Here is a 24,295-nt window from a genome sequence, read left to right on the forward strand (position 1 = left end):
CTCGTTGCAAAACTATTACATCAAGAGGTTCAACTAGCTAAAAAAAAAACATGCAGCATGCGTTTTACCTGTTTCACTCTCTCAATTTGGATATGTATGTATGTATATATATACACACACACACACACACACACACACATATAATATATATATATATATATATATATATATATATATATATATATATATATATATATATATATATATATATATATATATATATATATGTATGTATGTATGTATACATGTATGTGTGTATATCTATCTATATATATATATCTACATAAAGTAACAAACTGAGAAAAAGAGATCTTTCAAAGGGGTGTTATATATATATATAATACAAAGAATATATATGCATGTATACACACATGTATGTACATACTTACATCTACATGTGTATATAGATGAATATCAGGGTACAGGACGTTAGAACAATGAACTACAGACCACGGAACGAACACAGGAAAATAGATAGCCACTTGGAATTAATCCTTCGTCAGCTACCTCTATTCTAACTAGACGTTTCGATATGTATAACTGTATGTATACACACGCACACACACATACATTAGGAGAGTGAGAGAGAGAGAGAAACAGAGAGAGATTTGTAAGTCTGCAAACATTGCAAATGTAGCATATCAGTAAAATAAAAAAGGATAATTCTGAAATATGAAATATGGTATTCTTTAATGGAATAATTACGATTCAAATTATGTTTGTTTTTATTTCCCATTTGTATTTTCAGTTATATATTAAAAAAAAGTAAAATTGCTGTCATCTGCAAATGCAAGCAATTATGAAATATCTATTGATTAGATTGTAAATTATTGGACATACTAATTATTCCTGAAACCATTAGTTAAACATCTGATAATATTTTTAATGCCCATAATCGTCATCACACATCCTCATGTGAAGCATATAATCCATATATGACTCTCCAACAAAATATGGATCACAGCCATAAGTAACACGTATACTAACATTCTCTAAATTTTCAGTAGATTCTGGAGATAATTTGACAAAGAAATTATGTCCATCTGGCTTTCCCAAATTCAGTTCTGATGTGCCTTCAGCTAACAATGTAACTGGATCTGAACCATCTTCCTCTGTTAGCATATTGCTCTTTGATACCTTAATATGAACTTCGCCACACATACTAGTGGCAGTAATTGTAATATTCCCAGCCCAGCTTGGATAAACAAAATCAAAGACTGGGTTTGCTTTCTCTGATACTGTAATACCTGAGACTGTTTTGTTAAATGGCAATCCTCGAATATGTTTCTCTACATCACATGGTTTAATTCCCACAAGTTCATAGGTTTTAATAAAGGGGGTTAGATCTTGCCCAAGATCGTAGGCAACCTTCAACACATCACAAGCCCCAGAAGTGAAATCTGAATGAGGATGCCAATACATTTCATTGGCAATAAGGAAAACTCGGTAAGCTTCCTTGATATCCATTTTTAATTCTTGTACAATGTAGTAAAAAATAAAATTATAAATCCCACTTCCATAATGAGGATCCGTGTTTTTAGTGAAGTTATCCACATGACTTATAGATTTATTGTCCAAGGATGGGTCTGCCATAAATCTCAATGCTTCCTCACCTTTCATGATGTTGAATCCAACTAACCAGTCAGTTTTATCTATATAAGCTTCAGTGACTTCTCCAGTCATATCAGAAAAAGCCTCATTCATAGATCCAGACTCATCAAAGTAAAGCAATCCAGAGTGTTGTTCTGTGAAGCCATGCGCAAGTTCATGCCCGACAATATCAGCATCTGTTAAAGGATAAAAGTATGTATGGCCATCACCAAATGTGCAAAATTCCCCATCCCAAAATGCGTTTTCAAAATCTTCTCCAAAGTGAACACGCAATATAGCTTGTTTGTTTAGTATTGAAGTATTATACCATTCCTGAAACATCTGAGATACCACACTGCCGTAATAGAAAGCATCAAGTGCAGGAGATATGGCTGCATTGACACTATCATTAAAACCCACATCACAAAGGTAATACATAGGATCTGTATTATTAGAGACTTCATCATAACTGTTTTGCATGTCCATAACCTTTACATAATTATTTTCAAGGAAACACATTTCACCAATTTGAGTTGCAAAAGCTTTGCTCTTTTTTTCACTAAATTTGTATATTCCTGATTTGTCATTCCCGCCGGAACCAGTCAGTACTCTGGAAATGGTATCTAAATTGTTATATTTCAACAGTATTTCTCCAGTGTTACCATCAATGACAAATGTAGGCCGTTTGATAACTTCCTTATTTTCTATTCGATAATTAATATAGTATGCTAATCGAGGTTTGTCCTTTTCATCCATGAAAATTATAATTTTGCATTCTGGCTGGATACTATTTGCATAAATCTCGTCTCCCTCTGCTTTAAAAGCAATATCAAAGACATCTGATTTTGAAAGCTTTGGTTGTACATTTGTAATATCATCTTCAATTCCTTGAATAAATGTTCCTGTTGCATCACCAGTCAAATGTCCATCTTTATCTTCTGTAACAGTTAATGAAGCATCAAGAACAGGAACACCTAAGAACTTCTCTTGTAAGCGTAAAACTTCTGTGCCTTCAGCTGTTTTGATACGGTTTGACTCTTCAACTTCTTCATACTCTTTCAAACCAAGAAGATCTCTGACTGTTACTTCAGCTTTATCTAAATGACGCCGCTGAAACGGAGCTGATGGATGATAAATCATCCTCCTTGCTCTTTCATGAGCATCAACACGATAAGCTGCATCAGATGTCTTTATCAGTAACAAACCTAAAGAATGAAAACATTACAATTATTAATAACAGCGACATCAGAATTTTCTTTTTAACGAAGACGAATTTTTTGACAATATATACAAACATAGTGACTGAACAACAAAAATAGGTCTGTATCTATTTAAAAAAGAATTAAATTTATTAACAATTCAAATTAATACCAATATGAGCTTATAATTTAAAATATATTGCCCAATAAAAAAAATTACATCAGTCTAACCTATTTTAGTGTGAATAAATTCATCCAAAGAGAAATTCAGTGTGTTTCTGCAGTGAATTTAATATTTGATGAAATAGGGAGGCGATTTGTTACAAGGATCGAGTAGTTTTAAATGAATGGAAATGAATGTCCTTTTAGTAAAACAACGATCAATATCTGGAAGCTACAAGTTAATTAAGGCCTGCAAATCGTTTATGTATTATTTCAACAGAACATAAGAGAAAATTTAACAATTCTAAACACATTACAAATATCTTATCTATAAAAGGCAGATTTTCTGTGTGTGTGTGTGTGTGTGTGTATGTTTGAAATTCATACATTTACACAATTCCAAATTTCTTGGATTAAAGAATCGCAATTAATATTCTAAATACAATTTGTTAGGTCACTGCGTCATTTTTTCACTCAAAGAAATTCCTAATAACGAATAAAAGACATTAAACTACACAAGTAAACATTTTCTCCCTAATAAAATCTAATTTCCTCTTTCTAATACAAATCCTTTCAACTCCTACTTTCTCTTATGAAGCTTTACGAACAATCCAACAACAAATACAAAAAGAAAGGAAGGAGAAACACTGACAGTAAAAGAAAACTATTTCAGTATCAAAACTGAAACAATCACATTTCGATACTGTAATGACAGTTTCACTTTAATGGTTTCATTTTAATACTACATACATATATACCTCATTCTAATTGGCGGGAATTGTAAGTTATTTCTAACTCGTCCTTCACCATGATAACAACAGAAAAAAAAATAGTCACACATCTTTTTCAAATACGATCGACAAACATTTATTCCCTACAAACTGTGAGTTTTTTTGGAAAATCTTTTCGTAAATCTTGAGATTAACACCCGCACGATTACCTACCTAACCCTAAAACTCCAACTCTAACACTGTAGTGAAAATCGTGCGGGTGTTAATCTGAAAATTTAACAATCTTTTTTAAAACACTTTTACTAACACTCTTTTATTTTTTTTTTCTCCGTGTTTTTCTCCTTGTTTTCTCCGTATTCTTTCTGTTGAAGAGCGTAGCTCGAAACGTTAAAGACTTTCCGTATGCCCGAGCGTCAAACTAATACGTCCTTTTGTTGTTTACACCACCTGTCCTCGTCTGTTGTTTTTTTTTTCGTACATTCTCCCATATATATATATATACACTTAAGACTTAGTTGTGGATTGGGACTTTCATCGGCAGAGGTCATTATTATTACGACCATATATATATGCACACAGAATGCACATTAATACACACATACATACAAATACCTATCATTCTTTTTTATTTAGTATGTGTGTGTGTGTGTGTGTGTGTGTGTGTGTGTGTGTGTGTGTGTGTGTGTGTGTGTGTTGCCCATCTTAATATATAATGCTGAAGTTCTGTATGTGTGAAGCCTTTTTAAAAGTTGTTCCCTGTAAAAACATTTAAATTTCAGAGAACGACTATTAAATATTTTTCTGTTTCCGTGAGTTGCTGGAAATAATCTTTTACCAATGTTAGTTCTTTATATTAAGGGAAAAGGGAGGGGCGAACCAAATAATTTTCCTTGGTTTATTTTTACGTTTCTTATCATTCTGATTAATACTAGAGTAGTTATGTATTACATTATCTTTGATGACATTTGATCGATTATTGATATTTTGATTATTATTAGAGGCATTATATATTAATTTATCTTTGAAGCCACTATTGACTAGGGTCTTGTTATAATAGGGGGAGGGGGTAGATTTCTCGAAAATTTCTTTAGAAGAAGAGAGGTTAGACATTCTGTTACTAATATTAGCTATCAGATTTTTAAATATTACAGGAGTGTGACAAGACTGTTTATGTATATATGCGAGTTTCTCATTAGGCTTATGGAAAGGTTTATACTATGAGGAATTTAGATCTAGGGGAACATCTAAATAATCAACTGTAGAGAGATTGAAGAGATTAGTAGCTACTGTAATTTTAAGTCCTAATTGATTAAAGGTAGAAATAAGTTGCTTTCTAAATCTATCAAGGATGTGACCATCACACCTATGGGAAATAACCAAACCGTCGTCACGGTATAGGCCAACGTCATGAGATGAGCATTTATATCTCAATGTGTTTACTATAATAAACCCACAAGATCACAGACGTCAGCACTATCATATGACCCCTATAGATACATCAAATAGTTCGTCACTACGCAACTTTTTTACTCACGCTAATCCTTTACTGAACAATAGTGTTTTCCTCGCATGCCAGATAAAATATTGTCAACATCAACAAATGATTTAGCAAATTCAATTGCTTTATCAAGCAGCGATCTAGCTATAGAGGGATAAAAGTCTATGATATCAATCTGGGTAAATTTAGCCTTATTCTTATTCTTGATATTCTTAAACCAATCTATTACAGTAAAATTGTTATTTCATTGTTGAATCCCAGTAATTTCCCTAATTCTATTATTAATGTCTTTAAGTAATTTCTTTTAGTTACTAGCCCATTTTCTGATCTCACCGGATTTAACAATCTAGATGTAAGATTATCACAAAAATTAGACTTAAGGTCTTTTAAAGTAATTAACGCCTCGCTCTTAGTAAAGCGTTCTAATCTATTATCGATATTACTACGTTTAGCGAGGAGTTTAGCTTCATCATTGATATCATAGTATCTCTCTACGTTAGCTTTCTTACATTTAGAGGAAAAGGTGTCTTTTCGCAACTTATTGTATAAACCATTAGTAACTTCATAACAGAGAAAAACATAAATATATTTTGAAGAATACTACCTATTCCTAACTGACTTGATATCTTCCCAACCTTATCATTTAAGGTCTTAGGACAATAGTTCCTTTACTTTTTTACTTTTCATTTTTTACAGTTTAGTCTTTGTGTTTTCATTTCCACTTTTCGTTTTTCGCTTTCTGTTGTTTACTTTCTGCGTTTTATATATGCTGCCTTCTTGGTTATTTCGCGTTTCTTCTATTATTGAATATTTTTTTAGTTCGCTATGATATATGGTTTGCGCCTGAAGAATGCTTTTGATTTTTCTCAACATATGAAACTATCAGTAGCACTTTCATGTATTTTAACCTTCAAATAAATAATATATACAGTTGTTGTTGTTGTGTGTGTGTGTGTGTGTGAGAGAGAGAGAGAGAGAGAGAGAGACAGACAGACAGACAGACAGACATATAGACAGAGAAAGAGAGAGAGAGAGGGGGATAGATAAAGATGGCCGGTTTTGGGGATTACTCTGATTTTCACGACCATAAAGAGCTTAGCTTTACAGTGTTTCTTCAGACCCTAAACTCGTTGGCCTATGGCGTCACTAGCAAGTGGCCTGTCTGGAAAATGGACGAGGAAAAGACTTCGTTACTATAAGTCAACAATAATGGATTGTTTCCCTTTGATTGCTATCTATAGGGCTTTCCTATAAGTAGGTTATCTCCCTTGGCTAGGCAGCGCTCCATGTAGATAATTAAACTTCCGGAGGCTACCCACGCCATTGTTATTGTTTTACGTCTTATCATGGATATAAAGCAGCTTGATGATTCAGCTATCGAAGTACTTACTGTGCCTGAGTTAAAGAAATATTTAAGATTATATGGACAGTATGTTACTGGAAGAAAGGCGGACTTGACTGAAAGGTTGAAAGGAATAAAAATTCTGTCGATGAAGAATGTCAACAAAGTAAATTCATCAGATGATAAGTCTGAAGTATCGGACGATACTTCAGACAGGAATAAGCAGAAGCTTATATCTCCTCTCGGTGAGGTATTGCCTGATTTAAAGATCTTTGTAAGTTGCCGAATTTCACAGATAATGACATAATTACCTCGTGCTACGGATGAAATCAAAGCAACAGTTAAGGAGTGGCATATTTTACCACGACAGACACGTACACAGCATGGAATACCACGATGTGAGTGAAAGCTGCTCTCACTGTATTGTCCTGTGTCTGGTAATCCCTTCGATACCGACATCAAACCAAAAAAAGAATCCTGACCACAGAGTGTGGGTAATTATGTCAAATGTCACTGGCAATGTGCATTCAGCTGATTGCAACTGTTAAAGCAAATCACTGAGCATGCGTACATGTCATACGGGAGAGTTCCAATCAGGGGTGGATAACACCTTATAGGAAAGCCCTATAATTAACGCTGTTGGCTGATGGATCCTAGTAGCAACAGCAGCTCTCCCAATTACTACTACAGTACCAATAGCAACAGCAGCAGACAGGAATAGCAGCAGCACCATCGCCAGTGATAACAATAACAATATCGACAGCAACGGTAGCAACCTCGAACAGAAATAGCAACAGTGCCATCGTTAACAATAATAATAACAACAGTTAGAACATCAGCCACTTCGACAGCGCAGATAACAGCTCCAGAAACTCCAACGAAGATGGTCATAATACCACCAATAGCACCAACAACAGCGTCACTACCGAGGATATCCCCTACACCAGCGTTAATGGAACCGGCGCCAGCACCGACACGAACGCCAGTTTTAACGATATAAACACCAACAATACCAGCGCCATCAACAGCCGTGGCATCTACGTAAACATCAACAGGAATAATATCGCCAACACCCGCACACGAAGATATACCAAATGTTCCGGAAACACATTCAAACAGCGCCTCTTCAGGATTCCAGACAGTAGATATGTTACGTCCTTAGCCAGCCATGTATGACGGCTGAAAGACAAAAGAACTCCACACATAATATCATGGAAGATCCTAGAAAATCCAGGCCCGTACAAAAATGAGATCAAGCGTTATAAACTGTGCATAGCCGAGCGGATGAGGGGAATATCCCTAACTCCAGGAGGGAGGTCTTCAGACTCTGCTCGCACTTCAGGAAATTTATGCTGGAGTCCTGGGATCTACCAACAGTCAAGGTTAATTACAGATAGCAGTCAAAGGGAGATAATACCTTGTTGTTGACGCATAGCAACGAAGTCTTTTCCTCCTCCATTTTCTAGAAAGGCCATTTGCTAGAGAAGCCATAGGCCAACAGGTTTAGGGTCTGAACAAACGCTGTAAAGTTAAGTGCTTTATGGACGTGAAACCCAAGGTAACCTCATAAACCGGCCACGTCTATCTTTATATACTCTACTGCTCTATAACTTAGAGTGTGCTTCTTTTACGGATTTATGATTTACTGACGATACACACACACACACATAACTATACCTATTCACCTATTCCAATATTTGCCTAGACTATGTATATTTGTACATACACCTATACATGCACACATACACATACGCACACATATACACATTTATAGACAACCCTATATATATATATATATATATATATATATATATATATATATATATATATATATATATATATGTGTGTCTATACATACATCTAATCATATCTAACAACACAGATATGTACGTCCATAACATAAAACCATCCACATATATATGTACATACAAGGATATCTTGACACACACGCATACCCACACATATAAAGATATACATATATAGACACACCTACGATTGTGTTCACCGCACATATCATGCATTAAGTATACGTCTTTTGTGATTCTTATCTGTTGTATCTTAATTGGCTCTTTGATTCAGTACGGGTTGACAACTGACCACTGACCATTTTCAGGGATTTTTACTCAGAGTTGATTTATTATCACACCTCTGATTCGTTCGACCACAAATACATATTCACACACACACACACACACACACACACACACACACACACGGACACACACGCTACACACAAACATACGGACACCCACAAGCACACACACATACGGACACCCACAAACACACACACAAATAAATTAAATATCCGCGCACCCCACACACGCATGCATATCAATACTCATACCTAAACAAATATCCTAAACAAATATCGATAGACACATGCGCACAGTGAGCGTATAATAAATGACGTATGTGTCAGTGAACATACATATTTGCATATAAATTTTTATACGTATGCCTATGTGCCTGCATACATACATATATGCATATATGTAAGTATGTATGTATGTATGTAGGAAGGCCCTAGAGCAGGTGATGGGAAATGTGTGTCCCCCCCCCCCCCCCATTGGAGTGATGGACGGAGAAAGTCGTGGAGGCGGAAGCCTCCACGAAAAGAAAAAGACAGATGAAAAATGACAGTTGCTCACCAGTAAAAGTACAGTCTGCGGGAGAAGAGGAGGGCCCCTCAGGTGTGCCGGTAGAGGCTCCAACTCCCGCAGGGGAAAAAAAGGAAAGAGAAAGAAAAAAGCGGGAGACGGGCGGTGAAAGTTACTGTGACGCCGACCGACCCCGAGACCCCTCCAGTGGGAAGTGTGCCACCGGAGAGGGAGACACTGTCAGTGGGAATTGTGCCATTGACAGAGAAGTATGAGAACCTTCCCGATATTGAGGAACCAGAACTCATTATCTGTTACGTCAGGGAAGGGCCTGTAGAAATGTTTTTGAATGACTTTTTGGACCGTCCAAAGGTTCGTCTCGGTCCTTATGGATCACCCATGTTGTCCTCCACAGTTGTGTGCGGAGGTCATAAGTGAAAATGAGAAAAACGAAATCGAGAAGATATGTGACAAGGAGGAGTTTGCCTTCGTGGATCCAGGCCTGCCAATACAGGCTTTCCTGCAGGCAGCAGGAAACTTGCTTGGGGGCCCGGACGTGGAGGATTGAAGTAACCAGGAACGGTGAAAGTTGTAAATTGTGATTATGTGATTTGTAATGAACAATGTTTTCGAAGGGTTATCGGTCGGCGGGCGCCGGTGCCGCTCCCATTTTTATTTCATCTTTTTTGTTATCACCCTCTTCTCATTAATGTCTGTGTCCAGCCCGCAGCTACTTTATGTTTGTCTGTCCTTGTTTGTCCCCTCTTTGTAAAGCCTTAATGGTCAATTCATATGAAATAAAGTAGCTTGCTTACCAATCACATGCCACTACGTGGCACCTTGGGCAAGTGTCTTCTACTATGGCCTCGGGCCAACCAAAGCCTTGTGAGGGGATTTGGTAGACAGAAACTGAAAGAAGCCCGTCGTATATATGTATGTGCATGTATATGTTTGTGTGTCTGTGTTTGTCTCTCCAACATCGCTTGACAACCGATGCTAGTGGGTTTACGTCCCCGTAACTTAGCGGTTCGGCAAAGACACCGATAGAATAAGTACTAGGCTTACAAAGAATAAGCCCTGGTGTCGATTTGCTCGACTAAAGGCGGTGCTCCAGCATGGCAGCAGTCAAATCACTGAAACAAGTAAAAGAATACAATGAGGTTATATTCTAATTAAATAATTGATAATTAGTTTTTTTGATTAGTGAATATTATTTTAATATGTACATATTTTAATACGTAAAGATAATAAAAATGAATATGAAATCAAAAAAGATCATAATGTTTTATGCTTAATATTTTTAGACAGGGTTTTTACCAAACTATTTGTCTTGAATTTTTTCATTTGCAAGCAAATAGTGTTATTTTTTTTCTTTTAACATGATAAACATATTTTGATTTCATGAAATGTTCACCTCTATTTCATCACTTAAATCTACACCACATTTTCTGTAGCTAATATTTTCTGATAAGCTTTTTCACTATAAGATTTTCTTATACAACTCTTTCATTTGAACACAATTATTGTAGTTTCTGTTAACAATGGCTGAAATATTTTGATTCTAAGTCAGTTTCGGGGATTACCATTTTTTCATTACTTAAACCACAGTATTTATGGTATAGCTAATATTTTTTTAACGAGATTTTCCACAAAAGATTCTTCTCAATGAGCACACTCTTTTAAACTCAATAAATACTTTTCTTTTCACATAATTGAGACATTTTGATTGAAATTGAATTTTTTTGCCTCACTCTTAAATTTTTGACCTCACATATTTTCACCTAACTTTTTTTAAAGAACCAAAGTTCAATTACTTTATCGCAAAATGTAGCTTAGAAGTGAACCGTTATTGCTAAAGAAAATGCATTGGATTTTTGTTGAGAACAAAATTAGTAAAGTCTAGAAGTGCTCATGAGTGACTAAAAGCTGATCATAATATTATATTCACCCATTACTGAGGGGAAATGATATTTATTTATATATGTATATATATATACTCACATACACAAGTGAGTTTGCACATGTATTTATCTACATATATCTATGTTTGTATGTGTGTATGTATGTCATTATCAGTTTTATTTCAAGATTTCTTGACAGTAGAGAAAAAGCCGGTTTCTAACCTAGATCCAAGGCTCATTCATTGGAACTTCAACAACATCAACAGGGTATTTTTGTATGTATGTACGCATACGTGCAGATTTGTATGTTTTGTTTTATGTATGTCTTCTCATGCATATACTTACATATCTAGATATGGTCATATTTAACTGATAAACTTCTAAAAGGTTTTACAGATTTTTACAGTTCCAGTGATGTATGTATGTATGTGTATGTATGTGTGTATTTATATATGTGTGTGTGTGTATGTTCGTATGTATGCATATATGCATATAAGTATGTATGCATGTATGTATATTATTATAAAAATATGCCTCCAATTCTACATCTCTTCAGTTCACATAACATTTGAAAATTATGAAGTTGTGAAACCATTTAAGTAAATAAAAAGATATCTTTTAAGAATTTCAAGCGCACTTTTAGCTTATCTTTTCTTTATATTTCTATTCACATGGAAATAAATTGTTTTTATGTTCACATTTACCATCAAAAAAACAAAAACGTCAGCAAAGTCTGATTCAAGTGGGATGACAAAAGCGTAGATATCCTATAAGAAGCAAAAGAGATTTCTAAAATTTCGATCGTAACTAAAACAAATTGACGATATATGGAACCATACCAAAAAATCAACAAGGGAATATGCATAATTCACTGAGTGAAAGCTAATCAAATAATATGTATGTGTAAGTGTGCGTGCGTGTGTGTATGTGTGTGTGTGTGTATGTGCATGTGTGTGCGTGTTCGTGCCCGCGTGTGTGTGTATGTGCATGTGTGTGTGCGTGCGTGCGCGTGTTTCACTGTATGCGCCTCAGCAGACTCCTGACTGCAATACTAGAGATGAGTAATAAATATTTTGCTGTGATCAATATCATATATTTAAAACCTAGGTTCATATCTCGACGGTGATAGCAACTTTACTCTTCATTCTTTCCAGTGTCTATCATATAAGTATTGAAATAATATCCATAAGTAAAAACCTAAGTTCTATAAAATGTTTCATGTACAAAACGAGTTATTTGTCATAATCAGAAAATATAAAGATAAAATACATGTAAATTTAATAATAAAAAATTCTTGAAAATATACTTACTGTCAAATAGGAGATGCCAGGAATAAAATATAAACATCAAATGCCTCATGATTGTGTAATATTCACAAATACTATGCTCTTTCCAAAAACCAGCTCAAGGTTTATCTCATTCATTTCTGACTCTTATTTATATAGTTAGTCTAATAATTACGTGGGCGACCCACCCTCTCAGTATCCACATCAATTCAATCTATTGCTTACCAACACTTGAAGAGAAAAAATTGTATTAATATACCAAATAATTATTTTCATTATATATAATTCACAACGAGTAATTTGTAAATTGCTACCTGACATTTAAGGTGAAATAACGAGGTATTTGCTTATTTATTTAATCCTTCTCATTAATTTTAATTGCTAAAGCTACAGAATCCATTCAATAAGAATTAGAACCAATCTCAATTGGTTACATTCTAGGAGAATACATAGTAAATTAGTAATAATCACTACAGATTAAAATTGATAATACAGTAATTTATTTTCTTCACCACTTTGTATAATTTTAGTTTCTGAAATAATTTTTCATCCATTTCTTTCATAAAAGTCTCTCCAATCTCAGAAATGTCTGGAAAAGTTTTTTAAAAATACTATAACTGAACCATCATAACCTTACAAAACATGTATTTTGTCTTAGTTTAGTTAACCCTCACTTTTAACATGGATTTTACATTTAAAGTTAATGATCCAAAAGATTAAGATTAATGGAGATTGGCATATCTCAGAGTATGGTTGCTTTCTCACTTTCTGTGACCTTTTCTGGTGTGTGCTTATACCATCATTTTTCTGTTGTTATTCAATAGTGTTGGCATAGATTCCAGTGTATATAAGTCCCAACTCTGTTGTGTCTGTGAATATACTCTTTCTTAGCCAGGACTGGGCAGCCAGAGACAATATGATTTATTGTTTCTTTTCCATTTTCACATTCTAGAATTATTTGTATTTCTTTTCATTACATGTTTTTGGTGATTTCTGGTGGGAAAGCTTTGATTTTGTGCTGCAATTAAAAATCCTCCAGTCTCTGCTTTGAGTCCTGAGCTTCTCAGCCATTGTTGGGATTTTGCTTTGTATATTTCTTTTCTGTTTATTTTAACCCAGTATTTGTCATGAAGGGGCTTTTCTTGCCATCGTCTTATCATGAACCGTTGCTGACTCAAGACTAAAACAACAGGTATTGTTTTAGCCTCGAAGTTCCGCATTTTGCCAATTTATATTTCAAGATCTTTATACTTGCTCAGTTTTTGGTAGGTCTTGACAGATATATTTATATCGATTGGGACAGTCATATCAATGAGCAGGCATGATTTTTGTCTGAAGTCCTTCAATATAATGTCTGGCCTATTCGCATCTATCTTTCTGTCAGTTTGAATGGCGAAGTTCCAGAGGAGTGAAATGTGACCATTTTCAAGCACTGGAGGTGGTTTGTGTTTTCACTAGTTTTTATCATGGGGCAGGTCCAGGCCTTTGCAAATTATCCAGTGAATATATTGAGCTGCTCTATCATGCCTACTGAGATACTCTGTAGGCGCAAGAAGACTGCACATGGAGACATGATCAATGGTTTCATTTTGTTGTTGACATAAACGACAGCTGCTTCTTCTTCTTCTTCTTCTTCTTCTTCTTCTTCTTCTTCTTCTTCTTCTTCTTCTTCTTCTTCTTCTCATTATTATTATTATTATTATTATTATTATTATTATTATTGTTATTGTTATTATTATTATTATTATCATTATTATTATTATTATTATTATTATTGTTGTTGTTGTTGTTCAGTAGTTTTATTTTTATAACGTGCTTTCACTTCACTACCGAGCGCAGCTCTGTGTGCCTTGGGTATGTGCTGTGGTTTGTTGTGATGCTCTTATGGTTACTGTATTGAAAGTGTTTTGCGTAGGATGTGTGCATTGCCCAGTAGTGCAATTTTCTGTATGTTATATATATTTGTAAGTCCTGGTGTTTTTGTTATGTATTTGTCTGAATATTTTTTTTATTATACCTACTATGATAGGAATTGTTTCTGTTTTTAGATTCCACATTCGAGTTACCTATATTTCCAGGTCTTTGTATTTTGAAAGTCTCTCCATTTCTTTTAGGGAAACGTTATCATCTGCTGGTATTGATACATCAATTAGAAAGCATTTTTTTCCTTCATGATCTTTGACAACTATATCTGGTCTAATGGCCTTAATTTCTCTATCTGTGTGTATTGGCATATCCCAGAGTATGGTCGCTTTCTCGTTTTCTGTGATCTTTTCTGGCGTGTGTTTATGCCATCTATTTTCTGTTGTTATTCCATAGTGTTGGCATAGCTTCCAGTGTATATAGGTCCCAGCTCTGTCGTGTCTGTGAATATATTCCTTCTTAGCCAGGACTGGGCAGCCAGAGATAATATAATTTATTGTTTCTTGTCCATCGCCACATATTCTACAGTTACTTGTTATGTTTCTTTTCATTATATGCTTTTGGTAATTTCTGGTGAGGAGGCTTTGGTCTTCTGCAGCAATTAAAAATCCTTCAGTCTCTGCTTTGAGTCCTGAGCTTCTCAACCATTGCTGGGATTTTTCTCTGTCTATTTCTTTTGCATTTAGTTTAGCCCAGTATATACCATGTAGGGGCTTTTCTTGCCATCGTTTTATCATGGTCTGTTGCTGTTCTAGTTTTAGTTTGGATTTCATTTGTTTTATAGCTTTTGTTGTTTCTTCTTCTTCTTCGTATTTGTTAAGTAGTATGATTTCTTGTTTGTATTTGTCAGCTTCCTTAAATACTGAAAACAGTTTTTTTGTTTTGCTCGTGTTTTGTAGCTATTTGTATTAGTTTTCCTTGCTTCTGAAGTAGGTACTTTTGCAGTCCTATGGTGGTTATTTTATAATAGTTTTCCAGCTGTATAAGACCCCTACCACCTTCTGTACATTGTATATATAGCATTTCTATGTCAGAATTTGGGTGGTGCATCCTAGATCCTGTCATTATTTTTCTTGTTTTCTTGTCTATTTTAGATAGTTTGTTTAGTGTCCAGTTAAGGATATTGTAGCTGTAACTTATAACTGGGACAGCTAAAGTGTTAATACCTATTATCTTGTTTTTAGTATTGAGCTCTGTTTTTAGTATTGATCTAACTCGTCTATAGTACTCTTTCTTAAGATTTTCTTTCATTTGTGTGTGTTGTATCCTATCTAGTTCATTGACTCCTAAATATTTGTATGGCTGGCTTTCGTCTAGTTCTCTTATTTCATTTGCTTTATCTAGTGTGATGTTGCTACTCTTAACTAGTTTTCCTCTTTTCAGGGTTGCTTTGGCAAAATTTTCTAATCCGAATTTCATATCTATTTCCTTGGTAAATCCATGTACTGTCTGTAGTAGTGTTTCCAGCTCTTTATAATTTCTAGCATATAATTTTAGGTCATCCATATATAAAAGGTGGCTGACTATTTTGCCGTAACATTTGTATCTGCATCCAGTTCTATTTAGCAATTCTGTTAAAGGTGTGAGTGCCAGGCAGAACAGGAGTGGAGAGAGCGTGTCTCCCTGGAATATTCCTCTTCTAATGGGGATGGCTTTCGTTTTCACCAGTCCCTCTATTGTTTGGAACTATAGCACTGTCTGCCATTTATTCATAGAGTGCATTATGTATTTTATTATAATTGGTGCCACCTTGTTTATGGCTAGTGTTTCGAGGATCCACGTGTGGGGAACACTGTCGAAAGCCTTTCGGTAGTCGATCCAGGGCATACTGAGGCCTTTCTTCTTTCTGCGGCTGTCTTCAGTTATGACTTTATTGATCATTAATTCATTTTTATTATTATTATTATTATTATTATTATTATTATTATTATTATTATTATTATTATTATTATTATTATTATTTCATACACACACAACAGATTAGACTGTTGGCAAAGAAAAGTCCTTATCATCGGGCTACAACAAGTAACCTTACATACCAAGAACTCTCCTAAATATTGTAGCTGTTCGGCGGCGAGCTGGTAGAAACGTTAGCTGGGCGAGATGCTAAGCGCTAACTCGCCCGTCGCTACGCTCTGAGTTCAAATTCCACCGAGGTCGACTTTGACTTTCATCTTTTTTAGGTCGATAAATTAAGTAGCAGTGAAACACTGCGGATTGATGTAATCGATTAATACCCTCCCCCAAAATGGCTGCCTTTGTGGCAAAATCTGAAACCATTATCATCATTATCTTTATCATATTATTATTATTATCTATTCATTTATTTGATGAAAGAAGCAAATGTTCAATAGGCACGGGTTTTGTAGCTTCTTTGGCTTATATATATATATATATATATATATATATGTATATGTATATATATATATCATCATCGTTTAACGTCTGAAGGAATCCGGGGTAGAGGTAGATCCAGGAAGACATGGGATGAAGTGGTCAAGCATGACCTTCAAACGTTGGGCCTCACAGAAGCGATGACGAAAGACCGAGACCGCTGGAGATATGCTGTGACTGCGAAGACCCCACAAATAAAGTGAGCTCACGGCTGTATCCTACATCAGTTTCATATAACCAGCCCCAGCTCATTCAAAAGTACCTTGGATCGTAGGGCGACCGCGCGCCTTTAGGCACACGTGTGTTTGCATATGTATTTACGTGCGAATACGTGTTTACATGTTCTCTGTGTGCATGCAGTCTGTGTATGAGTATGTGTGTGTGTGTGTGTGTGTTTATGTCTACGTGTATTTCTGTTGGCGTGTAGGTGTATGTACTATGAAGCAAGTGGGTAGGCCTGTTGTACTAGCGCCTTGTATATCTGCAGAGAGAACATCACCATTTTATCCTTACTAAATTGGACGACAAGATTCTGGCAGTCAGCAAAATCTGTTTTCACCTCTCTTAGTTTTCTACCCTTAATGATGACCATTGTTTTTCTTTAATTTCGTTCCTCTTTCTTCCCTTCTCTCTCTCTTTTTCTTCCTACTCTTCAAATTTAAACGACACACTCTTGCATGTTCTTGGGTCTAACTCTATGCTTATTGCTTATCGGTTTTCTTGGCATACATCTTCACATTTTTGTTTAATATTTTTTATTTTCTACTATTGGTTTCACTTTCCATTTCCACTCACAGCTGTGGTGGAGTTGACATGGGAACTCTGAGTGGCAGTATAGCATTCATTTCATTAAGATAATCTCAGCCAGATGATTAATTACATTCAGTGTTACTCGTCGCAAAACTATTACATCAAGAGGTTCAACTAGCTAAAAAAAAACATGCAGCGTGCGTTTTACCTGTTTCACTCTCTGAATTTTGATATATGTATGTATATATGTATGTGTGTATATATATATCCATATAAAGTAACAAACTGAGGAAAAAGAGGTCCTACAAAGGGGTGTTTTAAATATATGTGTGTGTGTGTGTGTGTGTGTGTGTGTGTGTGTGTGTGTGTGTGTGTGTGTGTGTGTGTGTGTGTGTGTGTGTGTGTGTACGTACGTACGTATGTATGTATGTATGTATGTATACACACGCACACATGCATTAGGGGAGTGAGAGTGAGTGAGAGTGAAAGAGATAGAGAAACAGAGAAAGAGAGGGAAAAACAGAGAGAGATTTGTAAAAGTCTGCAAACATTGCAAATGTAGTACATCAGTAAAATAAAAAAATAAAAGCTGATAATTCTGAAATTTGAAAGATGGTATTTTTTAATGAAATAATTAAGATTCAAATTATGTTTGTTTTTATTTCCCATTTGTATTTTCAGTAAATATTAAAAAAAGTAAAATTGCTGTCATCTGGAAATGCAAGCAATTATGAAATATCTATTGATTAAATTGTAAATTATTGGACATATTAATTATTCCTGAAACCATTAGTTAAACATCTGATAATATTTTAATGCCTAATCTCTGTAGCACACATCCTAAAGTAAGCCAAATTATCCATATCTCACTCTACAACAAAATATGGATCACAGCCATAAGTAACACGTATACTAACATTCTCTAAATTTTCAGTAGATTCTGGAGATAATTTGACAAAGAAATTATGTCCATCTGGCTTTCCCAAATTCAGTTCTGATGTGCCTTCAGCTAACAATGTAACTGGGTCTGAACCATCCCCCTCTGTTAGCATATTGCTCTTTGATACCTTAATATGAACTTCACCACACATACTAGTGGCAGTAATTGTAATATTCCCAGCCCAGCTTGGATAAACAAAATCAAAGACTGGGTTTGCTTTCTCTGACACTGTAATACCTGAGACTGTTTTGTTAAATGGCAATCCTCGAATATGTTTCTCTACATCACATGGTTTAATTCCCACAAGTTCATAGGTTTTAATAAAGGGGGTTAGATCTTGCCCAAGATCGTAGGCAACCTTCAACACATCACAAGCCCCAGAAGTGAAATCTGAATGAGGATGCCAATATATTTCATTGGCAATAAGGAAAACTCGGTAAGCTTCCTTGATATCCATTTTTAATTCGTGTACAATGTAGTAAAACATAAAATTATAAATCCCACTTCCATGATGAGGATCCATTTGTTTAGTGAAGTTATCCACATGACTTATAGATTTATTGTCCAAGGATGGGTCTGCCATAAATCTCAATGCTTCCTCATCTTTTATGATGTTGAATCCAACTAACCAGTCAGTTTTATCTATATAAGCTTCATTGACTTCTCCTGTCATATCAGAAAAAGCCTCATTCATAGATCCAGACTCATCAAAGTAAAGCAATTCAGAGTGTTGATATGTGAAGCCATGCGCAAGTTCATGCCCGACAATATCAGCATCTGTGAAAGGATAAAAGTTTGTATAGCCATCACCAAACGAGCAATATTTCCCATTCCAAAATGCGTTTTCATAATTTTCTCCAAAGTGAACACGCAATGTAGCTTGTTTGTTTAGTATTGAAGTATTATACCATTCCTGAAACATTTGAGATACCACACTGCCGTAATAGAAAACATCAAGTGCAGGAGATATATTTTCCTGTATCCGTGAGCTGCTGGAAAGAATCTTTTACCAGTGTTAGTTCTTTATATTAAGGGAAAAGGGAGGGGTGAACCAAATAATTTTCCTTAGTCTATTTTTAGGTTTCTTATTATTCTGATTAATACTAGAGTAGTTATGTATTATCTTTGATGGCATTTGATCGATTATTGTTGTTTTGATTATTATTAGAGGCATTATATATTAATTTATCTTTGAAGCCACTATTGGCTAGTGTCTTGTTATAATAGGGGGCAGGTTTGTCGAAAATTTCTTTAGAAGAGAAGGTAGACATTCTATTATTAATATTAGCTATCAGATTTTTAAATATTACAGGAGGGTGACAAGACTGTTTATGTATATATGCGAGTTTCTCATTAGGTTTATGGAAAGGTTTATACTATGAGAAATTTAGATCTAGGGGAACATCTAAATAATCAACTATAGAGAGATTGAAGAGATTAGTAGCTACTGTAATTTTAAGTCCTAATTGATTAAAGGTAGAAATAAGTTGCTTTCTAAATCTATCAAGGATGTGACCATCACACCCATGGGAAATAACCAAACCCGTCATCACGGTATAGGCCAACGTCATGAGATGGGCATTTATATCTCAATGTGTTTAATATAATAAACTCACAAGATCACAGACGTCAGCACTATCATATGACCCCTATAGATACATCAAATAGTTCGTCACTACGCAACTGTCTGACTCACGCTAATCCTCTACTGAACAATAGTGTCTTCCTCGCATGCCAGATAAAATATTGTCATAGCAAATTCAATTGCTTTATCAAGCAGCAATCTAGATATAGAGGGATAAAAGTCTATAATATCAATCTGGGTAAATTTAACCTCATTCTTATTCTTTATATTCTTAAACCAATCCATTACAGGAAAACTGTTACTCCATTGTTGAAGCCCAGTAATTTCCCTAATTCTATTATTAATGTATCTAAATTTTTTTTTTTTTTTAGCTACTAGCCCACTTTCAGATCTCACCGGATTTAACAATCTAGATGTAAGATTATCACAAAAATTAGACTTAAGGTCTTTTAAAGTAATTAACGCCTCGCTCTTAGTAAAGCGTTCTAATCTATCATCGATATTACTACGTTTAGTGAGGAGTTTAGCTTCATCATTGATATCATAGTATCTCTCTACGTTAGCTTTCTTACATTTAGAGGAAAAGGTGTCTTTTCGCAACTTATTGTATAAACCATTAGTAACTTCATAACTTAGAAATACAAAAATATGTTTTCAAGAATTGAAAAATACCGCCTTTTCCTGACTGACTTGATATCTTCCCACCCTTATCATTTAAGGTCTTAGGACAATAGCTCTTTTACTTTTTTCACTTTCAGCTGTTTACTTTCTGCGTTTTATATATGCTGCCTTCTTGGTAATTTCCCGTTTCTTCTATTATTCAATTTTTTTTTAGTTCGTTATGGTATGTGGTTTGTGCCTGAAGAATGCTTTTGATTTTTCTCAACATATGAAACATCAAATTTGAGCGAAATCCGTTGAAATTGGTAAACGTTCGGCTGAAAATGGGTTGCAGGCAATTTGATTGGGAAATCCCATAAGGAATCGGTTTATCGATTATTTCCACTCATCGATTGTTTTTTTTTTTTTTTTTTTGAGAACTTAAAGCATTCAAAGCTCCCATGAGTCCTAAGTAATGCTGGCATGAAGTTTGAGCAAAATGTGTCAAAATTGGTAAAAGTTATGGTTGAAAATGGGGTGTAGCCAATTTTAGTGGGAAATCATATAAGGAATCGGTTTATCAATTTTTTATCCTGATTGAATGGAAAACCCCAAATCGATGCCTGCCACCGATAGTGTTTGACTTTGGGATTTGTTGATGGACATAGCGAAGCATCGTCTCACCAGGAACTGCGATCTGCGGAAGTTAAACGGCATGTCTGACACCGAGGGATAAAGCTGCATCCTTGAAATGAAAACATTTTCACCCCTCCTGCACCCTGTAACAATGGTGGCCTCAATCAAGTTGGACGTCGGGGACTTGATTACTAAGCGGGTCCCTTTGCACTGTTTAGGCGGAAGCAAGTTTCTGATTAGCATAATTTGTCACCAAACCCTTAGCCTAAGAATGTGATGTGGAAGCCCTGCTGGCTCCAATGAGTTAAGAAACTCGATAGGGTAATTGACAATGTCTGGTGAGGGTCAGAGGTCCGGTCAATCGATTTGTAGATGCGCTCCTCACCCGGAATTGCGCTTATGAGTTGGTCGTTGATAGCACTGACAGCTACGTTTTGGGGGGCCAAGATGGTTCTTTCACTGAGCCAATTGATGTCTGCATAGTTACTTTCCAGATTGGGGAACACTGTTTCCAAAAGATCGGAAGGGTTGTCTACGGTGTTGCACAGTTCGGAGATGGATATGTCACCCCTATCATTCCTAGGGACCTTGCCTTCTCCAAGGGCTAAAATGTCTTCAGCAAATGCTGCAGACGTGCTATCACCAAGCAAGTGTGCACGCATGTTTGTGCTTTGACTTAAGGTCTTAACCTGGGGCCACAACGTAGATGACTTAAGGCATGCGCGCACTTCATCAGCCCGGCTCCCTTTAGGGATGACAGGAAGGGTTTGCCGGAAATCTCCTGAAAGCAATAGAGTTACATCACCCATAGAAGCTGTAGAATCCTTGATACCTTTCAGTGACCGGTCCAGCGGCTCAAAGGCACCCTTATTGGTCATTGTGCATTCGTCCCATACAATGAGATGGTACTGTCTAAGAACTTCTGCTTCCTCTGAATTTTTGCCAATATTGCAAGTAGGAACCTCGGCCCTCACCAAATCTAAAGGCAGCTTGAATGCCGAGTGCGCCGTCCTACCTCCCGGCAATAACGTAGCAGCGATTCCTGAGGAAGCAACGGCTAGCGCGATTTGTTTCTCGCGACGAATCTCAGCAAGAATTAATTGTGTTACAAAGGATTTGCCGGTACCTCCAGGAGCATCGAGGAAAAAAACGCTGCCCGCTTGTTTTTCAATGGCTCTGATGACAGTTTCGTACACCAGCCTCTGATCAGGGAGCAATTTCGGTTCATTTACTCTCAGGTACTCCGCAAGGCCATCAGCGTCATGCGACAACTCCAGAAGTAACTTTGATGGGAGTCTGTTAATGTCCTGTCGCAATGAGAATGGCAAACGGAATGTGTTCAGCGCCGCCCCACCCATTTTGAGTAGGGCATCCTCGATTTCAATCAGCGCATTATTGTAAATCAGGTCATTGTATCTAATGTTAGCATTAGGGCACTGTTGCTTTGCCAGTCATCATTTGCCTTGACCACCGAGAAAATAATATTACGTACAGAGAATTTCATAAACAGAAATGAATGGAGAAAAGGTTGGTGAATCTTTAGATTAACACTCGCACGATTTTCACTAAGAAAAAAAAAATCGGATTTTTTGCGTGAAATCAACTACTCTGGCCTCCTAATATGCTACAAAACCCTTTTTGTGGTTCGAAAAACGGGGTGTGGTGGAAGCTTTGGAAATTTTACCCATTTATATTGTGTAATTCATTGTTACCTACCTCTTTGTTTATGTGTTGTTAAATGGATTCTCAACAAAACACGTTTTTCCTCGGCGTAAAATAAAAACAAAACTCTTTCGCGCCCAAAGTAATGTGTATGTGTGAGTGAGGGGGGGGGAGAACGATGAACGATTTAAAATAAATAAATAAGTGATTTTAAAATAAATATATCTTAATTGTTGTGTGAGAAAGTATATATAATCTGATTATAAAATATAGTGTCTTTCAAAAATCTGAAGACTATATCTCGTGTTTAAGAAAAAAATAACATTTTACATTTTTATTTTTGGTGAACGCTATCACTTACTCTCTCTCCCTCGCACACACACACACACATACACACACACACACACACACACACATACACGCACATACACCAACACACCACTTCTCTCTCTCCCTCACACACACACACACACACACACACATTTTCACTTCGCTATGGCAAGAAGAGACTTAACTCATGTTAGCAAACTTCAAAATTGGTAAAAGTTATGATTGAAAATCGATTTTTACCGCTATCCGCAGGTGCCTCGGGGAAAATAATTTGCCGAAAATATAGCTAGGGTCGTGACGGATGTCCTCCTAAAATTGGAGCGATATGCGTGCTAATTTGTGGACGTGCATAAATTACATTCATGTACACACGCACGCACACACGCACACACACACACACACACACACACACACACACACACACACACACACACACACACGCACACACACACGCACATCTTGCCTTTTATAGATATACAGATTAGCAAAGGTGTCGTTTGGAACATGTTTAAAATAATGGCAAAGCTGAAATATATGAAAAGTAAAACCTAAGTTCTATAAAATGTTTCATGTAAAAAACGAGTTATTTGTCATAATCAGAAAATCTAAAGATAAAATACATGTAAATTTAACAATAAAAATTCTTCAAAATATACTTACTGCCAAATAGGAGATGCCAGGAATAAAATATAACCATCAAATGCCTCATGATTGTGTAATATTCACAAATACTATGCTCTTTTCAAAAACCAGCTCACGATTTAACTCATTCATTTCTGACTCTTATTTATATAGTCAGTTTAATCATTGCGTGGACACCTACCCTCTCAGTATCCACATCAATTCAGTCTATTGAAGAGAAGAAATTGTTGAATTAATATATCAAATAATTATTTTCATTATAAATAATTCACGAGTTTTTTCACTATTTTTAAATTGCTACTTGACATTTTAGGTGAAATAACGAGGTATTTGCTTATTTATTTAATCCTTCTCATTAATTTTAATTGCTAAAGCTACAGAATCCATTCAATAAGAATTAGAACCAATCTCAATTGGTTACATTCTAGGAGAATAAATAGTAAATTAGTAATAATCACTACAGACTAAAATTGATAATACAGTAATTCATTCTCTTCACCACTTTGTATAATTTTAGTTTCTGAAAT

The 24,295-nt window shown here is 35.6% G+C and overlaps 1 protein-coding gene across 2 annotated transcripts; it reads right to left on the bottom strand.

The window, feature by feature from the left end:
• Positions 1-671: 671 nt before the first annotated feature.
• On the bottom strand, positions 672-23,901 carry LOC149133333 (uncharacterized). Of its 2 annotated transcripts, none has more exons than XM_089360013.1 (2): positions 23,787-23,901; positions 672-2,795 (listed from the first exon to the last, which is right to left on the bottom strand). In XM_089360013.1, the coding sequence occupies exons 1-2, from the start codon at positions 23,833-23,835 to the stop codon at positions 883-885; spliced, it is 1,962 nt and encodes a 653-aa protein (XP_089216139.1). In that variant the 5' UTR covers positions 23,836-23,901; the 3' UTR covers positions 672-882. The 2 variants fall into 2 exon arrangements, with proteins under 2 accessions (XP_089216139.1, XP_089216138.1); XM_089360012.1 differs by lacking the exon at positions 23,787-23,901 and adding an exon at positions 12,331-12,433.
• Between the last annotated feature and the right edge of the window lie 394 nt (positions 23,902-24,295).

Source organism: Octopus bimaculoides, chromosome 11 (assembly GCF_046866305.1).
Source record: "Octopus bimaculoides isolate indiv1 chromosome 11, ASM4686630v1, whole genome shotgun sequence".
Taxonomy (NCBI): domain Eukaryota; kingdom Metazoa; phylum Mollusca; class Cephalopoda; order Octopoda; family Octopodidae; genus Octopus; species Octopus bimaculoides.

Excerpts from the sequence above, each read along its gene's own strand:
- LOC149133333 (XM_089360013.1), bottom strand. The coding sequence starts at position 23,835 with ATGAGGCATTTGATGGTTATATTTTATTCCTGGCATCTCCTATTTGGC. Across the intron at positions 2,796-23,786 it reads CTGGCATCTCCTATTTGGCA|GTTTGTTACTGATAAAGACA; the intron begins GTAAGTATATTT and ends TTCATTCTTTAG.